This window comes from Acomys minous (genome assembly GCF_964271855.1).
Source record: "Acomys minous genome assembly, chromosome: 11".
Classification (NCBI taxonomy): Eukaryota; Metazoa; Chordata; class Mammalia; order Rodentia; family Muridae; genus Acomys; species Acomys minous.
The window spans coordinates 95,087,775-95,111,735 of NC_140492.1; the positions used below are offsets into that span (position 1 = coordinate 95,087,775).

A 23,961-nucleotide genomic window follows, 5' to 3' on the forward strand; every position below is an offset into this window, starting at 1 on the left:
AAACCAGAGCCCTGTGTCTATATGACATATGAGCGTTTTATTGAGGGTGGGTGTCAGTATGTCCCAGAAGCCCCAGGACAATCTCAAACTCCAGCATGCACCAAGTGGCTTGGAGAGTTTCCTAAAACAACTTTTTTTTTAAAAACTCCAATCTGACATTTTTGGCTTAGTGAAGACACAGAATTTATATTTCCAGGAAATTCTAAGGAGATGCTCATGACCGACTATCTAGAGGCTTTGTAGAAATGAAAGAGAGGCTAGTGGCCCAAGGGGCCCCGTTCACCTTATCATATCAGCTTCTTGTTTGTAACAGTTACATTTTGTGTTTTCAGATAAGATTTTACTCAAGAAAGGTTACTTAAAAACATGCATTTAAGGCTATGTCTCAAAGGCTGAGAACTTGTCATGCAAGGGTAAAGACCTGGGTTCAGACCCTAGCATTAAAGTAAATGCTGGGTGGGCATAGGGGTTCAGCTGTACATCCCACTCCAGGAGGCAGAGACAGGCAATCTTTGGTGTAAACTGGCTAGCTGGCCTATCTGATGCGGTGCTCCAGGTTCAAGTGAGAAAGCCTGCCTCAATACATACATTGTCAAGCACACACATGCACCCACACATGCATATACATGTGAACATGTATAGACACACACATACACACACACACACACACACACACACACACACACACACACACTCCAAGTATGAATACTGATATTGTGTTGTCATTGCTTTTAATTCATAGCATCTATGGGAAATGAAAATAAAATACTAATAGAGATATGCAGGAAGTATCAATTTAATACAAATGAAACAGGTTATTTGGTGCTTATGTACGGACAAAAAATTATTTTCCTTCCCACGTGACTTTCTTTAGACATAAACTGTGTCTTGTGTTCAGCTATAATGGAAAAAAGTCAGAGACAGTATGCGTGCACAATAAAGTGCTGAAGGTTCATCTAAAAGAGGAAGTGCAGTTAGGGATTATAAACTGGCTTAAGGTTGAATAGAATTCTATGGTGGAGTCTCTTTCCAAGACTATAGTGTGTACAAGTGGAAGAGATAGCTAGAAAAGTTTGTATCTTTCAGTTTCTTCAGATGCGAGGAAGATGTTTGTGAATGTTTTGTTACTTTAGTCATCTTAGTTTGGGCTAGAACCAAGGACTTCTACCACAGGAAACACATCAGTACCATCTACCTGGAGGCCCTGGTTTCTTACTGCTGTGATAAAATATTCTGACCAAAGCAACTTAAGGGAGAAGGGATTTAAACTCACAGTCCAAAGTGGTCTACCATCGTAGGTAAGTCAGGGCCACAGGAACTTGAATTAACGAGTCACCGTGTGTTCTCAATAAGAAAAGAGCAATCAATAGCCTATGTGTGCGTGCGTAGTACCCAGTTTGTTTTTTCCATTCGTACAGTACAGAATTTTCTGCTCAGGGAATGATCCCACTCATAATTAAGATAGATCTCCCTACACAAATTAACATAGCCAATATTTAGAGAGAAAGTCTATAAAGACTAGGCTGGTGTGAATTTGAGGCGCTATGGCCTCAGCTTCAAAGTGCTGGCATTACAGGTTTTTGGCATCAGATCCCACATGATAGGTGAATTTGTTGTTGTTGTTGTTGTCATTAGTTTTTTGAGACAGGGTTTCTCTTTGTAGCCTTGGCTGTCTTGGACTCAATTTGTAGACCAGGCTGGCCTCGAACTCCCAGCGATCCACCTGCCCTCTACCTTCGGAGTGCTGGGATTAAAGGCGTGGGCCACCAGGCCCGGCCTAGGTGAATTCTCAAATGTGATGTAGGTAGCAGCCTGCTTTTTGTCTTCAACAGATACGAGGAGTAACTGAAACATTAGTACCTTAATAGCTTACCAAGGAGAGCTCTGTTCTGTTTAATTGGGAGCCACCTTTAAATGTGAGTGCATTTGCTTAGCATCAGCTGTGAATTTCATTTCCTCACTCTGCTTCCAGCACTCACAGTAATACACTACCAAATTCAGAAACGACAAAAGACTAAGTAGTTGGTTAAGAAAAAGTACTATTCTTGCCAGAACACTGGAGAAAAGCTGCCAAAGGAAACTTTAGGTCAGGAAGGCTGCAGGTCTGTGACCTGCAAAATAAGCCACATTCTCAGAGCAGAATTTTAAAAGTTCAATACTTCTTGAACGTTTTTATGAGGACAAAATACGGGCTGGCATTTTTTTTCTTTTTTTCTTTTAATCACGGGAAGGCATGAACCAACATCTTGAGCAACTTCAGTGGTGGTTTTTTACTTCAAGGATCTGCACTTTTACATTTAAGAAACCATAGAATTTATTTGAGCTTCTCCAGTCTATTAGAAGCATTAGAATGCGGCGGGCCAGATGAACGACTTAGGTAGTCTTTGCCATGCCAAGGACAGCCAGGGATCATTCGGCGTGTGCCCTCCTCACAGAACTCTCCTTCCCCCCCGCCCCCCCCCCCCCAGGTCCTGCCTGGCTCCCAGAGGCAGCGGTGCCAGGCTTTTGCAGGCTGCATGCGCTCATTGCTCCAGCTAACCCTTTCACCCCTCCTTCACCCTGGGAGTGCCACGCCGGGTGGCGCGGTTTTTCTGACCACTAGGGAAGCTGTGCAGGCGAGGCCAGGAATTACAAGGCCTCCCCGCTTTGGCGAGCCCTGGCATCTGCGTCCTCCTGACCCCAGCCACTGTGTTGAAGCTCTAGTGGGTTCGAAGGAGCCAGGGTCTCGCAGGTAGCAAGCCTGGCTCCAGGGAAGCCCAAACTTAATCTTCCACCTCCCTGGATCCCTATTTTCACTCCTTGCTTCGGGCCGGGGAGACGCCCAGCAGCCGAGTTAGCTCCAAGCGCGCAGAGTTAGAGCTCTCTGTAGCAGAGGGCGCGCGCCGGCCGGTAGCCCGGGGCATCCCCGTGCCGGAGGCGGAGGCGAGGGGAGCGGACGGGGGGTGGGGTGGAGGTGGGGGATGGGGTAGGGTGGGTGGGCAGCCCTGAGTGCAGCGCCCAGACTCCAGTAGTCCACCCGGAGACTGGCAGAGGAGGAGGGCGCGGCTCGGGCGCTGGGGGCGGGGTCGCCGGCGCTGATTGGTGCTAATCTGGGGGCGTGGCGAAGGGGCGGGCCCGGGGCGTGGCTGGCGCCAGGCGCTGGTGCTGCGGGCGCACGGCGAGGAGTAGCTAGCAGCTGGAGCCGAGTTGGAGGGAGCAGTGGAGCAGTGGCTGGGGCGAGGACGGCTGTGCAGCCAAGGCACCGGGACAGCCGAGCGCTGGCGGGTCGCAGCTGGATCGCAGGCGCTTGGGAGCTGTGAGCTTGAGAAGCGGTTGAAGTCCAGGCCGGGCAGAGGAAGGAAGCGAGCCGCCCCGGAGGTAGGCGGCGGCGGCGGCGGCGGGTCCCGGTGTGCCCGGGAGGGGGAGGCGGTGCGAACACGCTCGGCCGCTGCTCTTCCTGTCACCGGCAGCTACTTCTGCTGCCGAGCTACTCGAGGGGAAGCGAGCCGGCTGCCGGCCCCCTAGTCGCCAGCATCCCCCGGCCGCTGGGACGCCTTCTTGGCCTGTGGCTAGCCTGTGTGTTTGCAGCCACCTTCTGCTGTCGTTTCCTCGGTGCTATCCCGGGCTGGCTCTGTTCGTAGCCAGGCGCCTTCGGTCCCGGAGTTGCCAGCGGTCGCCGGCTCCCCTCCTCCTCCGTCACCTCACGCTTCCGAGGGTCCCCGATCGTTCTGCTGCTTCCTGGAGCCGGGAGCGCGCGAGGAGAGCGCCTGGATCAGTGCCTTTGCGTTAGCGCGCCGTCCTCTCCAGGCCGGGCAGTCGCAACCCGGGCCCCCGGCCCGGCTGGGCCACGGGGGTCCCCGGAGCTCGCCCCTAGCCCCCGCCCTCCGAAGTTTGCCTCCCTCCTCTTCCGGGGTGGGGGAAGTGCGCCTTGGGGCGGCGGGTGGCCGGGGCTCTAGCTTGGCGTCTGGCGCCCGCCAGGCTTGGGTAGGTTGCTGGAGGCATAATGAGTGGGATCCTGGCACCGCCCGGAAATCCCGCTTTTCTTAACGCAGGGCGACCCTAGACGGACCTGCCCGGCAATATGCTGCCGGCCGGGAAGAACCGGCCTGCGAGCAAGCCTGAGCTAGAAGATCTAGGGGAATTGTGTGCAAGCCACTTCCTTCCCAAAGGCAGAAACTGCCCGGCAGATCACAAGACAAAGAGAATAGAAAACGCTCTGGCCAGGCACGCGTGTACAGAAATGCATTTTGGTAACCAGCTTTCGCGCACAATAACGCAAGGGTGTGAGCGGAGTGGCTGTGACATGTTGAATGCTGTGTGCCGGCACTGGATTCAGGGGAATTCTGCTCCCGGGTGTTGGTGATACCGGAAAGGTCTCATGTCCACCGTTAATCCTTGAAGGAGCTGCAGGGTCTCTTGCTGTATTGGTATGAGTTTATGCTTTATTTAGAGGCTTCACGGTTTTAGGATTTCAACATTTTTTTTTCTCCTTTCTTTTCCTGTCTTTTTCCTCTTTGTCAGACAGTGTGAAATAGGAAGGGATGAAGCAGTTCCGGGTTTTGAGCGTAGCATGAGATTGTCATTTCAGCGAGATCGAGTTTCAAGTTTTAGGTGGTAGGGTTACTCACAAAGCTGATTGACCTAGGTTCCTTATGCAAACATATCTTAATATTTCATTAGCTTGTGGCATGTGTTGGACACTTTAAAGATGGTAAACTATGAGCTAAGAAAGCTTGGAGTAGGCAGGTGCTTTCACTTCTACCACGGATCTAAAGTAGAAACCATTAGGACGACAGGGCCTTTTCCACAGGTGAGGTGTCCGGGCATCATTTGTCACTGAGCAAAGAAGCAGCACCTCGGGGTGTTTTGTTTTGTTTTGTTTTGGACAATCGCACTTACTGTTTTTGAGAGAAAACACTTAACAGCAAGCAGATCGTTTTCTTAAGCACATGCATTTCTTACATTTTGGAAATCAAGTGGGTTTTTTTGTTTTTTTTTTTTTTGGCTTATTACAAAGAAAATTATCCTGGTTTTTCTTGTACGTTTTGTTCAAAGTCAGTAGGGGAAGCTCCTTGCTTTGCAGCCGCTCAGCAGTGCCACTCACTGCTGGCTGGTTTCCTCTCTGTGCCTGTTGCAGGCCACACTACTTTCCCATAGCAATCTGTCAGGTTTTTTTTTTTTTTTTTTTTTTTTTTTTTTTTTTATGGGTTGAAGAAAGTTGGACGCAGCTGATACTGGCTCTCAGAACGCTGTTGTGGGAGTTTACTTTTAACTTTCATCTTGCACTGGGACCTGCTCCTAGTTGCATAACAGAACTCTGCCATGTGCACACTGTTATCTGTTTTATTTGCATTTGGTTAATGACAGCATTCTGCCTTTTCACATCTGTGATGCGCTGTACTCATGCAAAAAAAGTATTTTAATGTCTATTGATTCAATATATTGTTTTTTGTTTTGTTTTGTTTTTCTGATAAAAGTTGGTTTGGGGAGACTGAGCAATTGAGCTCATTACAGAAATATGTATTTTAAAATAGGCTGCTGATGGTGGGTGGTGTGCATGTATCTGTAGGAAAAGTTAATTATACTTAAGCTGATCGGTGTCCCCCCTTTTTACTTTTATTAGTGTATATCGTGTACAACGGGGGGGGGGTCCTTTGGAACACTTCTATACATGCATGTAACATACTTTGTTCACATTCACTTCCTCGTTATCCTTTCTTGTCTCTCTTCTCCTCTCAAGCTAATCTGTCAAAAGGCTTTGAATCTTACGTGCAAGTTTATTCAATTTTAGCAAACTTTGTACCCTTAAAAGTGGTGCCTATTCCTTTAAACTTTCCCCATGAACACCATGGAACTTTAAGTTTGCTGTGTTGATTGACATTCCCTTTCTGTGCCCTCCCCCCTGACCCCCTCCCACTCCCCACCCCCACACCCCCCTCCACCACCTCCCACCCCCCCATCCCCCTCCACCCTCTCCTCCCCCCACCTCCCTACCCCAAGTAGTTCAGTGAAGTGTTGTAGAAGGCATTCACTTTGAAAACTTATCCGCATACTTGTTAAAACAGGAACCGTTCTGGTCCAGTTTCTATTGTGTTTGCATTTTTGATTTGCAAAATGTGTTTTATTGGATAAAGAGATAGTGAATGAGCCAACCAGAATTTAAAAAAAAAAATGGTTTTATGGTCAAGTAGTCTATAATGAGCTGAGCTGATGTTTGCATGCAAGCTTTTACTTTTAATTCTCTCATGAATAAGGTGTACACACGCAGCCAGGCGGTGGGTGGTGGCACACGCCTTTAATCCTAGCACTCGGGAGGCAGAGGCAGGTGGATGTCTGTGAGTTCAAGGCCAGCTGGGTCTACAAAGTGCATTCGGGACAGCCAAGGCTATGCAGAGAGACCCTGTTTCCCCTCCCCCCCAAAAAAAGGCATAAAAAAAAAAAAGGTGTGCAACATGCAGAAGGAACTAGCCCCAACTGCCAGTCTGTCATGCATGTAAGACAGGCTAAGCACGAGCCCTTTGCTCGGTGTGGAGCCTTGTTAGCTAAAGCCGGAAGTGAAGTATCCTAGAGAAGCTTTGAACACTATAAAGTCACCTGGCAGCAGAAGGGATCATCAGGTGTGTGTGTGTGTGTGTGTGTGTGTGTGTGTGTGTGTGTGTGTGTGTGTGTGATGTAGTCCACACAGGCCCTGAACTCTCAGTGCAGCAGAACTTGACTTTGAACTCTTGAGCCTTTTACCTCTACCTCCCAAGTCCTGGAATTACAAGCTTGCGCCGCCAAACCATCCATCAGTTTTGTTTTTACTTTAAAAGACAATGTAAATTGTATCTTATTTTTTTTTGAAACATAGGTTGTGATTAATTTTTAAAGCACTTATACTATTTATTGCATTTTTTAAAGCCTCATTTGTCTTCTCCCTAATGCTTTTTTTTTTTTTTTTGGTCCTGGCTTCGCCAATACTCATTGAAATCACTTGCCTAAAGTAATGGGAATTAAGGCCATTTCTTGTATACTAAGCCAAATGAACTGAAAAATAGACTTTCTAAATACTTATTGCTTGTCTGTTTGGCTTGTTTGTCTCCTGCCCTCCACACCTTTTTCTGGTAAAATGTGGAATGAGTATGTACACGCTTACTGAAGGGGAAAAAAAAAAAAGACTAAAGACACCGTTGGAGATTTTGTTCTGCCACCATTGTTTTCCTTCAAGTCAATCAAATATATACCCATAAGCACCTGTAGTCAAAATAGCTCTCAGGTAAGGATCACCTGGGAGAGAATTGAAGTCCTAGGATCTTGGCCAAAGAGCCAGGAGGCTCCACCAGTGGGCGTGGTGAGTTGTTGGAGGGGAGGTGTCCAGCCAGCGGAGAGCCTTTGCCCCTTGTCTTCTTCATCCTGGAGTGCCTGTGTGGTCCTGAGGACTGGCCTTGTCCCATGAGGACCCAGCTGCCTTCCTTCTCTGGGGCATTTCATGACTGTGCTCTGTTGGCTTTTCCTCTTGGAGGGCAGCCCAGGGAGCAGCCATGAAAGCCACTTAGTGTTGTGACTCCCACCTTGTGCCCTGCCACCAAGCACACTCCCACACAACCACCCCCCCTGACCTCTACTTAAGCCACCTTCCACCTTAGTACAGAAGAATTACTTGGGCTAAAGTCCACAGGCAGACTCTATCTGACTCTATTTACGGCCTGGTTTTATTTTAGGTAGCTTCAGGCTTCTTTTAGAACTGCTTGCAACATTGAAAGGCAGTGCAAGAGAAAAATCCCTGGCACCTGTCTGCTTCTGTTTTAAATCTGCATTGTGTAAATGGCAGTGCCATTCAATGCCGACATTGCTAGCAGTCCTATTGTTACTAAGAGCAGTGACAAGAATGCCATAGTTGCGGTTGGCATGTCGCTTCAGGCATGCTCTTTAACTTACCTTGTTTTCTCATCTGCAAAATGGGGGCTGGTCATTAAGCTGGAGCAGCTGTGAAGGGTCCACGCGTCCGACTTCAAGAACTGTGCCTGGCACACAGGAAGCACTGAGTCGGCGTCAGTTATATGAAGCTTATAGTGAGAAGTGTGGTGCTATGTGCTTTTGTGAGTGTAATTGCCTTTAATGCCTCATGATGACCTAGGGAGGTATAAGGTCCGCTTCCTCCATCGGCCTCGTGGGTGATGACGTGATGAGGCTGGAGGTTTCCTCGACTTGCCCATAGTTACGTGTCTAGGCGTGGGTCAGGGCAGTCTCTCTTAGCTGCAGCTCAGAATTCGCCCTTCCTGCCATGAGTATTAAGGATTGCCATTGTCTTTTCACAAAAAGAGGCACTTTAGGGCATCTCCCTCAGTTTGCTCCTCCGATACCCACCTCTCAATTTCTTTCTACTGTAGTGGTGCAGGGAACCAGGCACACTGGCTTCATAGCCTCTTCTTGGTTTTGGGTGGGGGGGGAGCCTCTTCCTTAGCCAATAAATAACATGGCCCTTTGTCCTAGCCCTCTTGGTATCTCTCAGTCTGGAAGAGTTGGGGTAGCCCTCTCCTCTCCTCTTGTTGGTGTGCTCAGGGACACCCAGTTCTGGGACTGCTTTGCAGTCCCATCTCTTTTCTGTGTCACCTGGGTGTTGTACTCCCTGCCCCTAAAGGGCTTGCAGGCAGGAATTACAGCCTCCACACCCTCCTTAGCCACATTAGCTACCCAGCCTCCACTGCGGCAGTGGGCAGCACGTTTTGCTTAGCTTGTTGGCTTGGAAATGAATTGACATATTAAACGCCTGTAACATTGGGCTGAAGTTCAGCCCATTCCTTTTCATCCTGTATTATTTGAGATTACTCAGTCCCATCACTTTATGTACAAGCACGTGGTATTTTACTAGGTTCTTAGGTCTGTTTTAATAGTTCGTTAAGTTCAGGATTTTGAAAGGTAGACAGATTTTTCAAGTCATTTCTGCATAGAATTTCTTTAGGCTTGTCGGGGAGGGGCGTATAATAGTATCCCATGGATGTATTATGCTAGAGCTTTTATCATAAAATTGCCTGGGTTATATGAAAATAATAGTGTGCGGATGATGACTATTATGGGCATATACAATAACCTTTCCTCTGTGAATTTGGGTGGAAATAGTTCACTGGGCAGGTGGTTGTATCTTAACAGGATGGGAGGCATAATTTGGTGAGAGGGAAACATCTGTCCTGTCAACTCCAAATTGACTTCAAGAGGGTCACACAGGCAGTTCCCAATGCTTCAGGCCTCTGGGTGTTCCACAGTCCTGGGGACAATTTGAGGAAGAGCTTGCCAGGCCTCTCGATGTGACAGCCTTCCTCGTGACTCTTGATTGACGCTTCACTTATCTCCCCAGGGAGGAGCTAAGTTGTTAGAAATTGTGCAATGAAGAGGCCCCGGAGAGTGGTACAGGGCAGAGAGGCCAAGAGGGATACAGGTGGCAAGAGCTAAGTGCACAGGACCAAGAGGGGCAGGATTCCAGAAGTGATGTGCTCAGGGTCGTTTTAGTTACTAATTTATGGACTTCTTAGGCAAGGCTGCGTTTTAATGAAGTCGCTCTGGAGAAGCACGTTTGCGGGGTTGAGATGTTGGGTCCTGCACTTGGCAGGCATGCTGCCCACTTATAATGCCCCCCCCCTTTTTTTTTGTAGATGAGGGAGAGCTAGACATACTTACCTGTGTGGCTGCTGTGAAGGCAGATCCACAACATTCTCATGGGGGCGGGGCAGACAGAGTAGACAGGACATTGCATTGTTGATACTGGCGCTGTGCATAAGCTGCCCAGGGACATCTCAGCTCTAGGAATCCAGAAGTAAGTTAGGGAGGGGGGAATCTTAAAAGTGAAGTCTCCACATACTGGTCGGTTCTACCTCAGGTGTTGAGTGTGTCACGCCCAAGATATTAAACTTCTTCTTCTTGGCAATCGAGAATATCTATAGTCCCTTGCTTACCTTGAGGGTTGAACGGGTTAATGGAGGCACAGCTCCCAGGAATTATCACGTGATGGCTGTGATAAGTGTGCCTCACCGAAATGGGTATGGCAGACCAGGCTTGAGAAGGTGTGCAGAGTGCAGTCAGAGAGAGCTGTCTGCCCAGCCAAAGTCTCTCTGAGCCTTGTCACCACATGAGCAAAGTCCCCACCCAGACAAATGACTTTGTCTGCTCTCCCGTCTCTTTTTACAAACGGTGCTTTCAAACCGCTTCACTGACGTTGAGTCACTGCTGACCTTGACTGCCAACCTCAACCGTCCGCATGTCCGTACTGATCTTCTTGGCCACGGTTTGTGGCGTCCCAGAAGACAGGCACGTTTTATCTGCACTTCTGAGTCGTAAGAGAGCTGGGGTTTCCTTATCAGACTAAGACCCAGAGTTCTGCAGAGTTGTTAAAATTCTCCTGACAGAGGCTGGGGTTGGGGGGAGAGGCATGGGGGGTGGGGGTTGAGCATTCACAGAAGCCTCAAGGTCTCCACAGGTAGGGATTGCTTTCTCTAGAGTCCAGTCTCCCACAGTTATCAGACTCCTCCCAAGTTTCACCCCCTTGTGTGGACTTAGCCTCAGGCACACTCAAGTGGAGTTCAGGTTTACAAAGCCCAGAAAAGGCATGGGGCTTCTGTGCCTTGCTTTATTGTTGTGCCCTGTGCTAGGTAGGGCTTGTTTCATGGCGGTGGTGGGAGCAGGGAGACTGGACACATTGTATTTCCTGTTCTACTGAGAATCCCACCAAACTGGTCCTCTGGGTGGTTGAAATTGAGGAAGTGCTAGGCACCAGCTGGCAGAAAGAACTACCCTGGCTACTGATTTAGGACTTTCCCCCTCCCCCCTAAAAGACATACATTGCCAGGAAAAGCTAACAAAAATTTCAGGGCAGATTTGAAGGAATTAAATTATTCTTAGGCATATTGCCTGGTTTCCCAGCATTTAGGGATATGTAAATTTTCGTGTTCTTTGGAGTTCTGTGTCTCTTTTGTACAGAGCACATTAGTACAAAAAAATGAGATTTGCTAGTTCTACATTTCTGTGTGAATTTATGCAATGAATATTTAATTTGATTCTAGATCTTTCAAAAGGAGAGGCCCTCTTCAATCGTAACATAGCTTATTTTTCTCCTACGCTCCACTGGCTGCATTAATTTTTTTTCCCCCTCTGATGCCTGAAATGCAAAGTAGAGTACTCTCCCAAATTAATATTCTTGCTCCACAAAGATTTCCAGTGTTTGTTTTTACTTCCTTTGAATCTGCGGTCCTTAGAGTGTTATTGTAGAAAGCTAAGAGGCTTTAGCCATGTGAAGTTGAATACTTTACACTTCTGAATGCCAACATCACAATTAATCTGCGATTAGATTTTTGCTTCTTAAGATGCCCAAGCTGAAGAGTGCCTGGCATATTCAACCGCCGAAGGGTTTCACTCTCTAAACTTAGAAAAATCCCCTCGACATAGCACCCTGAAGTCCTGTGGCTGTTTTTGTATGGCTTTATTGACCTGTTGCTGAACTGAAACCTTTAGCTAGAACTTAGGCTCTACAGTAAAGGTAACATTGACGACTAAACGGAGTGCAGTGTGGCTCCCTATTACATGCTGTCCTGTTAGGCCACCCACGGGGACTAAAAGTTCTCTTCACTTTGGCTCCCCAATTGCTCTGCTTGGTAATAAGAAGACAATATTTTCATTACCCTGGTCTCTACACAGCCTGTTTTACACAGTGCTTCCGTAGGTAGCAGTAAGCATGGCCTCTTCTTTTCCTTTCTTAATTCAAGAAACAAAATCTAGATGCTGTCCTCATTGCTGGCCTGCCACCTGGGAATCTCAGAGTCTCTGTGGTTCCTGCAGGAGCGGAGGCCCCAGTGGGAAAGCTTGACTTCCGCCTCCCCTCTGCAGGGCTTTGACCTGTGGATCCACTGTGCCTACCTATTTCTAGGGTGTACTTTCTAAGTAAACCTTGGCTGCCCTTCTCAGATTGACTGAGCCGCAGTGTTGGTACTTGTGAATTTCTTCTCTCTCTGTGTCTGGCTCTTTCTGGTCTCCCCCCCTCGTGTGTGTGTGTGTGTGTGTGTGTGTGTGTGTGTGTGTGTGTGTGTGTGTCTTCCCCATCCCATTGAATTCAGCCCTACTGCATTCGCAGCTAATTACAAAGCCTCCGGTGTACTCCTGATCTCAGCTGGGGTTTTTGGCCAGCCACTAGCACGCCTGCCTTGAATGCTTACACCCCATGAGCCCAGCAAGTGTCTTGGCTCCCTTTGCCCAGCATTGGGTGCGGAATTCTCAGCAACACAGGGTCAAGCACTTGCTCCTCTTGCTGCCCCCAGGGATAGTTTTTCAGCCATCCACACGTTATCCCTTTACACTGTACACTACTTCCGTCGGTGCCTTCATGTACCTGCTGTTGCCTCTCTGCTCCCTGTTCTCACACCGTTCTCAGTAGCCCTCCCTGGCCTACTCTGTAGCCCTCACTGGTCCCTCGTGGCCATTGAGGTCAGACTGGGGATCGTTGAGATGACCGTTCGTCCTGTGGCTGCTCTCCACACCACCCATGCAGTGCTCACTGTTGAGGACTTATTTAAGGCTGCTGTGCATTTCAGATGGCCCTGCTGCCATCCCTGCCCAGGTTTGCTGTTGCCCCTCTTTCTCCTGACGGATGTGACTGCCTGTGCCGCCTCCTATAAAATGACATTTGCTTGGTCTCCTCTGTACCCAGAATCATGCTATACATCCCATTCTGCCTGTAGATTCCTGCAATTTGATGCTCTCTCTTTCACACTATCTCTGTCTCTCCTTCCCTCCCTCCCTCCCTCTTTCCCTCCCTCCCTCCCTCTCTTGTCCCATGGCATTTTGTGCCAGCATCTATTATGGTATCTACCTAATGTTTGGTTCCTTGTGTTCTAGTGTTATCTCCGGGACATTGCCACATGCTAGCACTTCGACTCCTGCCCCGCCCAGTGTTCTTAGAATGCAGGGACTGCCCTACTAATTGTGGTTTTGTATACTGTGTCGAGCAGAGCACACTGGCCTGTGTATGTCATCTGCCAAATCGATTAAGTACTTGTTGAATGGAAGTAGAAATTCAAAATCCACACAGATGGCGAAGTGTGATGTTCATTCATAAGCCTTGCTTTTGCTTTGCCAGGTGAATCTGCGAGTGGAGCGTGGCAGTAAAATCAGACGACAGATGGACAGTGTGACAGGAACGTCAGAGAGGATTGGGTCTCGCTGTGAGAGTCAGCCTGGAGTCAAGGTGTTGACAAGTTGCTGAAAAGGACACCAGAGACGACTGTGGCACGCAGAGGGAGTAGAGCCCTGTCTTCAGTTCACGCCATTGATGGAGGACAGATGGACAGCCGGATGGCCAGTCACCTCTCTTAAACCTTTGGATAGTGGTCCTTTGTCCTCTGCTGGACACCTGTTAGGGATTTTAGCTCATTCGCTGAACTCACTTTCCCTGAAAACGTAAGCTCAGACTGCCGTGGGCAAGCGGGGGAGCTTCTATCGCAGCGTTACCCAGCTGCAGCCATGAGTGCGGAGGGGTACCAGTACAGAGCGCTGTATGAGTACAAGAAAGAGAGAGAAGAGGACATTGACCTCCACCTGGGGGACATACTGACTGTGAATAAAGGGTCCTTGGTGGCACTTGGATTCAGTGATGGGCAGGAAGCCCGGCCTGAAGAAATTGGCTGGTTAAATGGCTACAATGAAACTACCGGGGAGAGGGGAGACTTTCCAGGGACTTATGTTGAATATATTGGAAGGAAACGAATTTCACCCCCCACCCCGAAGCCCCGCCCCCCTCGACCTCTTCCTGTTGCGCCAGGTTCTTCAAAAACTGAATCAGACACTGAGCAACAAGGTCAGCACGGTGAGTGGTTGGCTATTTGGTGACCTTTTGATTTGTTTTATAGTGTGTGTGTGTGTGTGTGTGTGTGTGTGTGTGTGTTTTAGTTGGTAATTCCTTAGATTTGAGCTCAGATGCTCAGCTTGCGCAGAAGTCATCTTAGCAAGCTGACCTGAACTATATACACTATATATAGTGTATAACAGGCTGGCTAGACGTTTGCTTTCGTGTGGTTGTGAGTTTGTATACATTGGGAGTCTGTGTCTGAGAGCCCGTTCCGTGAATATCATTAAACATTCTTCTTACGGTGACCGCTGAATGAATACACACGTCCCATTCTTGCGTTATTAACGCCTTGGGAAACCAAAGGTTAAGTCTAACATAAGCATATTTAATGTCAGTGTGGTTTGCATGGGCAACTGTAGAGTCTTAAAGTGACCACAGAACTCAGCAGAGAAGAAGCCATTGTTTTTCTAACCCAGAATCTCCCTTGTGGTGTTTCCAACCCAGGCTTGGCGTTAGCATCAAAGGACAGGGGCTTCTGGTCCCTCAGGGGCAGTGCCATGATGGCAGCAGTGCCTGTAGGCTGCATGGCCCCTGTGCGAAGAAACTCGGGTTCATTGGGTGTTTCTAGGACATGGAAGCCACTTCCATCCAAAGTCCACATGCTGGCGATGTTTTGTTTCTCATTAGTGGGGGAGGGGTTATGTAGTCTTTCCCCCCACCCGTACCTCCCTCAGAGACCTAGAAAGGAGTAACTAGGTACATTAAACGAGCGGGGTTGCTGAGCTGTGCTTATACACTGAGCAAAGCTGAATGGGGCTGCACTGGAGCTTTCCGGAAGGAATTCTGATAACACCATGTCAGGCTTTCCCAGATGAAGGAGGGAATAGGACTAGAGAGGCAGCTCTCGCCGGGCGGTGGTGGCGCACGCCTTTAATCCCAGCACTCGGGAGGCAGAGGCAGGCGAATCACTGTGAGTTCGAGGCCAGCCTGGTCTACAAAGCGAGTCCAGGACAGCCAAGGCTACACAGAGAAACCCTGTCTCGAAAAAGCAAAAAAAAAAAAAAAAAAAAAAAAAAAAAAAAGAGAGGCAGCTCTCAAGGGTGAGAGTAACAGGGTGGAGAACGCAACGCAAAACTCAAAGCCCGCACCTGAGGCGTGCCTGAAGGGAGGCTCTTTTTGTCTCCTGCATTAGACTCCAAAGGCTTAGGTTGAGAACATTATATTATATTTAGTCATGACAAATAATGTAGTTTTTAGAAACCACACTAAGTTAAAAAAAATTTTTTTTGCAAGCAAATTAAAAAGCTTCGAATGTGTGCACGTGTTCTGGGTACATACAATTTTCTAAGTCTTGTGTTTCTGCCATGTTATGGTTTAGCAAACTGAAGATAAATACGTCATTTTTTTTCTCTATCAAATAACATGTTTTCTGACTTGACTTCTCTCTCTCTCTCTTTTTGTCTGAAAGATTTGCTTATTTTATGTTGATGGTGTGTGTGCATGCCTCTGTATATGTGCACCGTGGCATGCAGGTGCCCATGGATGTCAGTAGAGGGTGTCAGATCCCCGTGAGCTACTGTATGGGTGTTGGGACTCGCGTGCACGTTCTCTGGAAGAACAACAAGTGCTGTCAGTTGCTGAGTGCTCTCTCTGGTCCCCTGATTTCTTTTCTAAGTTAGAAGCACTTAAGTAGGTTTGGTTAAAATGACTTCATTGCACTGAAAATATAAAGGGTTACAGAACCAAAAGAAAAAAAAAAGCTCAGTTGAATTTAGAGATGATTCATAAGATGGAGTTGAGGGTGCCAGGGCCATAATTACTGACAAAAAGACTTTGTGAAAATAGCTTCTAAACAAAATTGCATTTGATAACTGTCATCCGGTCTAAGTTTATTCAGTTGTCATACCCAGTCAAGGGACCAGACTTATTGAAAAATGGCTTTCTGTTTTGTAAGGTGTTGCACATTTATTATGTTTTCTTTCTCTTGACAGCACTAAGATTTTTTAACAGCCCTTTCTTTCTTTCTTTTTTTGATAGTGGAAAGAGAGAAAAGTTTTAGTAGGATTCAAGAAAAGACCCACAATAATGTATATGGAAATATTAGGAAGAATGGGCGTGTGAAGATAAATGAGAAATTCAAAATAACTGAAAGGTTGGGAAGACAGTGGAGGGGAGGGGTCACCAGGAGGGCTTTGTACTAAACATTCATTGGATATGCCAGAAACTTTAGCCTGTGCTCTCATTTAAATATGACTCACGTGATGTGGGCGATCAGCAGCTCACAGGTAGGTACAAATGCACCTTTTTTTTTTGCCCATGTAAATATTCATTTCTAAAGCCTTTTAGGTAGCAAATTGTGGCAAGAAAAGGGAGTTCTTTTTTCTCCTCTTATGTAATAACTTAACTTCCTCAATCTTGTCTTTTTTTCTTTCAACTCCCTCCCCCCATGTAATGTGGATTCTTTTGACTTCTCTGGTTTTCTTTCTCTCATATATAAGGCCACTCTCAAAGCCCTAAGAACTGTGGGCATTTCTCCCTTTCAGGCACCTGGACACCAGACACCCTGTTGATGGGCAGTGATATAGACAGAGGAAGCTTGGACCAGTGCATGCTAACCTCGCTCCTTTTATCCTGTTGATTCTCCTTAACCTTTAACCCCAACCATCACTTTTTCTCTTCCTTATGTCGGAGAGGAGGTCTTGAAACCCCTGGTCTCATGTCATCCCCCTCCCTCCTCAGCCTCTCAAGAACCCATGATGACAGTTGGGTACCACTGCTCCTGGATACTGCTCTGTATTTCGGAGATGAGTGTACTTCAACTCTGGTCCAAAGTGGACTCTTGATGAGTGCCTCTAACCTATGCAGTGGAAACCAGCCTTTTCTTTCCTTGTACTGTGTGCATATCGAAAGAAGACTATGAGGTTTAGTTGTGAGGATGAAGCAACAAGCATTTGCGTGAGAACGAGCAGGTACAGTTGTTATATATAAAATTAAAGGCAGATGATAGAATACAAGGTACCAGGCAGATATTATGTTATACAGAGTTTATTAAATGAGCATTGGGGGGGGGGAGAAGGAAAGGGGGAAGGGGTACCCCAGAGAGAGAGAGACAGACAGAGAGACAGAGAGACAGGGAGAGAGAGAGAGAGAGAGAGAGGGAGAGAGAGAGAGAGAGAGAGGGAGAGGGAGAGAGAGAGAGGGGGGGGGAGAGAGAGAGAGAGAGGGGGGGGGGAGAGTGAGAGCAAGCGTTACATGGCAGGTAAGCAGTGACATCACAGGTTGGCAGACTGAAGCAGAATCCTAACAGCAGTTCTGTAGCTAAGCCAGTGAGTGCCCAGTACATAGTAAATGTCAAACGACAAGCAGCGAAATGCAATCTATGTGAAGATCTGATTACGCAGCTCCTCCCAGGAAAATGTACCTTCTCCCAGTACATTTTGCGCGCAGGTGTCTAGAGCACTCTGGCCTACACTTAGGATGAGTTTATTTCTAGAGTTATCTTGGCCTAGAGGCATCATGTTCATTCAGTAAACACAGATGGGGGGCGGGGGAGGCGGGAGGTCCCTATTTTGCTCTAGAAAGCCAAACAGAAGGGGAAATGAAGACTCCTCCCCCCTTCCTTCCCTGACCCCCTCCCCCCCCCGCCCATGGCTGCATTCTGTTCTCTGGCCTCCAGCAGTTCTCAGATCCCTGCTTTGCCAATCCCTCCCCACCCCCTCCCCCACCCCAGACTTCTCCTCACAGAAGCTGGCTCTGCTGCAATCTGGGCCCTCCCCCCTCCCCCGCTTTTGCCTTTCTTGGGGTGAGCTCTGCAAGAGGAGGGGTCCAGGTCCCCTGTGATCCAGCTGTGGAGCACAGGGTAGTAGTGTGTCTCATCAAGTGAGTAAAGGCGAGTGCCTGGGACTCACCCTCCGGCTACAACACATGATTCTGAAATGAGCCACTTGCTCTGTGTGTCACACTCAGGCTGAATGGCTCAGCCTGCTCCTGGCCACCAAGCCTTATTTGCTCTTTGTGTCAGTCACCTCTGAGGCACCCTGTGGCTTTGGCCTTCCACCTTGCTTGCTGTGCCTCCAGAAGGCGTTATCTTCTGCCACAGCCCTGGGGACAGTTTGTTCTGCTGCTAGGAAAGTGGGTGAAGCTGATAGGTGTGTCCTATCCGCAGGTGACCTGAGGCACAGATTTTTCTATTACCTGTAATGGCTTCTTACCCTCCCCCCCCCACCCGCGCGCCCCCTTTTATGGCTCTCTCTTTGCATAGGGCTACAGTGATCAAAAGGAGATTCCTGTTTTATTTCGCCTTCTTGTAACCCAGTGCCCCACTTGAGCGTGGAGACAACTTTTTCTTTGTTTCGTTGGAGAGCGCAAGGTGTATCTTCCACTTGAGGCATACAGCAGTCAATCATCTTGCCTCTCTGCCTTAGCTGTTGGGTAGAGGCTTTCTGTCCTATATACGACCTTGTTAGGGGTCTCCAGTGTCCTCTCCTATACAACAAAATGAAGCAACTCTGAGGATTTAAGGATGAGGCACACAGACTCATTCTTCTTGTACGGAAGTTGTCTGCAGGGCTGACTCAGCAGCTTGAGCATATACTTTGTGACCCTCCAGGTGAAGTTCAGCATCAGCTGGAGATTTTAGTCCTGCAAGTTTCTGACCAAGAGAGTTTGCGTAAAGCGGTAAAACCTGCCAACTTGACTGGGCCACTTGGGTAGCCCGAGTTTACATAAACCTCAGGCATGCCCCATGCACCCATGACCCTCAGGACAGCCGGTCCCAGCTGGTTTCACATATAAAACAGAAAGCAGGCATTGCCTTGAATTGTTTTACATTTTGACCAAAATCCCTTCTAAACACAAGAAGAGCCTGCGTTCTGCGTTTGCTTTTATGGTGTCCCGGACGTGTCATCTTTACACTTTGCACCCTCTAGCCTTTGAGTGTCCCTGCATGCTTGTTACTCCTTGTCTAGAAAGCGAGGCTGCAATAAATCGCATGAATTGACTGCATTACGCTGAGATCTTCGAAAGCGGAGTCCTGATCCCAAGTTACACACCTTGGCACAGTGCCATGGTCTCCATGCGTGGCTCTCTGCTGGAGACAATAGACAGGGACGCATTCCTTTTGGTGTGAATTATGTTTCAGAATTTGCCTTTTCTTAACTTTGTCCACCTTCTCTCCTCCTTTCAAAGGCAAGGGAGGCGTGACCCCGAAGCTGGAGGATTGTCTCTGGCATCTGACTTTGGGTGGTGGTCTGTTCTGCATTCTGTTACCATGGTGATCTGTGCAGAAAGCAGGGCAAGGCACAGGACCCTTGATGAGGGGGCCCTTGAGGCTCCCCTCCCTGCTTCTAGGTAGCCAGAAAAAAGCTTGAATGTTTGCCTTCTGTGTTTTCCTAGGAAAGAAAAGATAGTTCTTAAAGATCATCAGTGTAACTGATTAATCTGAATTTTGTTGTTGTTGTTGTTGTTGCTGTTGTTATTTTAGTGGTGATGTTGATAGTACTGAGAATCAAACGCAGGACCTCATACATGTGGGGCAAGTACTGTGTACCTAGCCCACATATGTAGTTCTCTTTATTTTATTTATTTATTTATTTATTTATTTATTTATTTATTTTTGAGATACAGTCTCACCATATAACTGACTCACCTGGAACTAGCTAAATAGACAAGGAGAGGCTGGCTTTTAAAGTCTCTGGGATGTGCCTTCCTCAGCCTCTGGGGTGCTGGGATTAAAAATGCCCATCAGCACGCCCGGTTACAAATGTAATTCTTGATTCTGATAAAATGAGATGTCCCTAACCCCTTCTCTGGTGATCACAGAATGGATTACTTATAAATTATTACATATTGTGATAAGGCGCCCCCTTCCATGAGAATGTAAACATGTAACTAACAATTAATATTCTTGGCTTGTTAAAATATTTTTTTGTGTTAATTTAAAAGGTAATCATTTCCCCCACCCCAGAAATGTTTGCAAGGAAAGAAAAAAAAAATCCTGAAGAACAATTTGCATATTCATACTCATTCAGAAAGGGAATCCAGAAGAAGAGAAAGGACTGTTCCTTTACCGCTTTTCCCTGGAGGCTTCTGGCCTCTCTTCTGAAGTGCAACTAGTTAGGAACTGACACTCGGTAGAGCCCGTGGGCAGCTGAGTCAAGGCTGCCCCTGGCATTCACAGCCCAGAGAAGTGATGCACCTCCTTTCCCTGGCTTCTACTCACAGGGAAGGTGAGAGCTTCTTTAAGCTGGGACAGTGGGAGCAGTCAAGTCATCTTGCCTGGATGACAGATTGGCAGGACTTGTGTCCTTCAGAGTCAGTGGCTGAGGCAGGCATCTTAGGTTCTTTCTAGATTTATTTCTATTGCTTTATTATGGGTATAGTTATTTGAGTAAGTGCTGGTAACATCTAACTTCCCTGCAGGTGGAGTTACAGATGCTTGCGAGCTACCCAGCAGGGGTCCTCTGAAAGACCAGTAAGGGCTCTTAACCACTGAGTTGTTTTCCCAGCCCCACATTTTTTTTTTCCTTCAGTGAAATGCAGCAGGTGTCTCTAACCCCTGGCTTTGCTTCTCTTGGCTACCCGAGGTCAACTGGGATCTGAAAATATTATACAACTAGACATTTGGGTGAAAAACAGGCAGCAACTGTATTTCCATGATTTTTTTACTACAGTATATTGTGATTATTATAATTTTTATTGTTTATACACTATATTCCTATCACAGGTGTGTGTGTATAGGAAGAAGATGGTATATAATAGAGATTGACACCATTTGTATATTAAGGTGCCCACTAAGGGTCTTGGAACTACTGTATTCGCGGCAGTGGTGTTGGTGGTGGTGGTGGTGTGTGTGTATGTGTGTAAAGTGGGTGTGTGTGTGTAAAGTGTGTGAAGGGCCACAGGCCTTACATGCTCAGTGTGGATGAAGCTCTCCTACCTCTGATTCAAACAAGTTATTTAAGCCAAAGGCACCTAATTTCTTCACTAATATCTGAATTAATGTTAATGTCCTAAGTTTTCTTTGTCGAAAAGATAAAAACCTCACAGACTACAAGTATTCCACCTTTAGTTTAGTTGGCACTAGAGTTTTTGATAAGTTTGATGTCTAGTCTGGTTTCTGAGTGGGTGTATGTATCTTTGTCCAAAAGGGATTAGTAAACACATCGTCAGTATATTTGGATTTGAGAAAATAAACATTGAGAATTTTGAAAGTCAACAACAAACGGTGCCTTACATCTGCTAAGTTACATTCCAAAAGGGAAAAAAAGAAAATTGTACCTGTGGCAACTTTGCATGCCAAGTGTGTCACATCATTTGCATATTCATATTTCAGTAGCGAAGAAACAGAAAGTAAATGTTAGCAGTGCAGCTGGCTGTGGCTTATATGTGTATTTTTTTGTTGTTGTTGTTGCTAACAGAGTGCCACAAGAAAGGATGTAAATTGGACAGAAGACGGAGATGGGGGGAGGGGGGTTACTTGGTGTGATAGCTGGACACAAGGAACAGGCTTGCTTTATAGGCTGTACTTAATGTTTTCCTATCTTAGTTTAATTTTAAAGAGCAATCTTCCGACTTTTAATTAAGCCGATTCAAACTGAGGCCAAAGAGATGAAGTAGAAATTACTTTCCTTCCAGTAACTTGGATACAGTGGCCCTCAACTTAACAAAATAGTTTCAGAATAGTTACAAAGTTTTTATTTATCATTAATTATATATAAAGTATCCTTCGGTATCCTTATTCTATTATTGTGGCAGTAAAAACATTGTTAATGAACAATCTCTTAACTAAAAGTGAAATACAGTGTACATTGTTAAAAAGCAACTTTGTAGCAGAAAGGGAAACAAGTGGCAGAACTTGCTACCTAATTATGTTTGAGGGACTTTCTTCCAGTGGCCTTGTGCCGCCTGAAGTGGCTGGGTGTCATTTTTAGGAATACTTTCTCTGGACTATTTCTAGCTTGGAGGTGTTGGCAATCTATTTGTATTCACCCATCCTATCTCTTCTCAGCTCGTGGCAACATGCAGGGCTTAGATTATTCTGTCCTGTCATATTGACGTTAGTGTAGTAAATTATCTAGAATTTCTTGATGCATATTGAAGTTAGTGTAGTCAATCATCTATAATTTCTTGATCACATCTGCTATCTAGGACAGAAAGGAATATCAGCATACTTGAAATATCAATTCTTTCTGATATGCTGTTTGGGTCAGAAACTCTACCTTACTTCTCAGATATTCCCTTAAGCACTTTAAGACCAGAGCACATTAACCGTAAACTGGAAAGTTCAATACTGGCTTTTCTGACATGATGCTGTTTTTGTTTCAATCTTTGAACTTCTACTGCTAAGAATTGTTGGAGAACTAATGCCCCCCACATCCCCCAAGGAGAAGGTCTTTCCCCACTAATACCCCAGGAATACTACCCTGAACTCCTGGAGTGGAACAAAGAGAACACAGAGTTTATGTGGAGGAGTGATTTAGGATGCCTGGGAAGAAGTGCTCACACGATCTCGTCACAAGATCTGCTTGGCAGCTACTCTGGGGAGAAGATGAACTAAAGCTAATAGAGTGTCCAATTGGTACTTTTTTTTGCCAATCTATATGATCCATGATCTTAAGCCATATTTCACCAGTGTAAAGCAATTGCTGTACATTATTGGTGGGCACTTGGCAGTTGTCCAGGAGCAAATTAAATGCTGTCTGTGGAATGGGTGTCATTCTGTGCAGTCTCTCTGGACTCATCCTCCTCTTTAGGGGTTTTGTTTAATGGATATTTTAATGAAGTCCTCCAGGACCAGTAAAGGATGGTGGTTATAGTGTGTTCGTTTGGATGGCGAAACTCTGCTTATTCAGACTTCACATCTGCAGAAGAGGTAACACATTTGCATATTATTAGGCAGGATTGTGTCATGAAGCCAGTTCCTGTCTTGTGTGGTCCATTGTCTTGGTCCAACTTTCTGCTCAACAGGAAAACACTGAATATTCTTCCCAGCATATGGGACAAGCTGTTTTCCTTAGTTTGATAATTTTCAAAATTACTTAAAGGTGTGGAGAAGGTAATATTTTGTGATATTAGGTATTACAGAAGATGTGAACTCTTAAGCTATTGTGACTGCATCGAATTCTGCTGAGCTTAATTTTACTGTAGTTTTTAAAAAATGAATTTTTCTTTTTGTTTTCTGGTGCTGGGACTCAAACTCAGAGCCTTGTGGATGCTCAACAAATACTCTACTACCATGCTACACCCCAGGCCTTTGATGTATATTTTAATTAAGCTTAAGAACATTGCTTCTACACCAAACAATTCATTTGAATTTTTCTTTATCTTGCTTATTTCTATTCTAACCCTAGACACATAGTTGGGTATTTGTGTCACTGTTTAACTTGTTTTGTATAGATATTTATAGTTTTTAAAGTTTGCATATTACATATACTTTTAAAGCATTTTCTATCAGTAACAAGCTTTACTAGGTTATTTTAAAGGTAGCCAAAATGGATTTTTTTATTTTTGAGAGAAATGGATTAGCATTGACTTTATCTAGTTCCAAGGAATGAAATGGAACAGATATGTTTAGAATATATCAAAGTATGTCTAAATGCTTACTGTCCTATACTTTCTTTTAAATGAATTTACTGAAAGTCTTTTAGCTTTAAGTTAAACCTTAAAATTCTGTAGACATAAGTGTCTGCTAGGCCTCCTGCTAGGTGTTTTATAGCCGTTTTCATTTACTACTCGCTTATCCTACACAGGTAGGTCCTCATAAGTATTTTGAGATGAAGCATAAGCTCAGAATATTGTGCGAAGATTCTTTGGAAAGAAAGGGGACTCCATAGCCAAGGAAACTTTCCTGAGTGGAGAGCCATCTTGGGCATGGTGGCACCCACAGTATGAGTCTTGACTTGTACTCCACTGAAGTGTTGGGCAGCTGAAGTCGGCTTTGTGACTGATCTTCATATGTGCCTGTTTTATCTGCTCAGTTGCAGTAGTCATCCTAGTCACACAACTGCGAAAGAAATTTCCTTCACGTTGCATATGATGTGCAGCATTTTCTTGTTTCTGATAAGCGTATCCAAGGGATGGCTTCGGAAGAGATGGATGAGGCGTCAGAAGGAGGACCATGTGTTGGGTATATGCCTGTATGTGCCCCGCTGCCGTCCCAGGATATACATGCACAC

At 46.3% G+C, this 23,961-nt stretch overlaps 1 protein-coding gene across 3 annotated transcripts in view; it reads left to right on the forward strand.

The window, feature by feature from the left end:
• Positions 1-3,123: 3,123 nt before the first annotated feature.
• Positions 3,124-23,961, forward strand: part of PIK3R1 (phosphoinositide-3-kinase regulatory subunit 1) — an 85,079-nt gene continuing 64,241 nt past the window's right edge. The window contains exons 1-2 of one of the 3 annotated variants that reach the window (XM_084802483.1): positions 3,124-3,357; positions 13,079-13,795. In XM_084802483.1, the coding sequence (XP_084658609.1) occupies positions 13,462-13,795 (334 nt within the window). In that variant the 5' untranslated portion in view covers positions 3,124-3,357; positions 13,079-13,461. Of the gene's footprint in view, positions 3,358-4,033; positions 4,230-13,078; positions 13,805-23,961 lie in introns of those variants that run through there. The other 2 variants (XM_084802481.1, XM_084802482.1) reach the window with 2 other exon arrangements.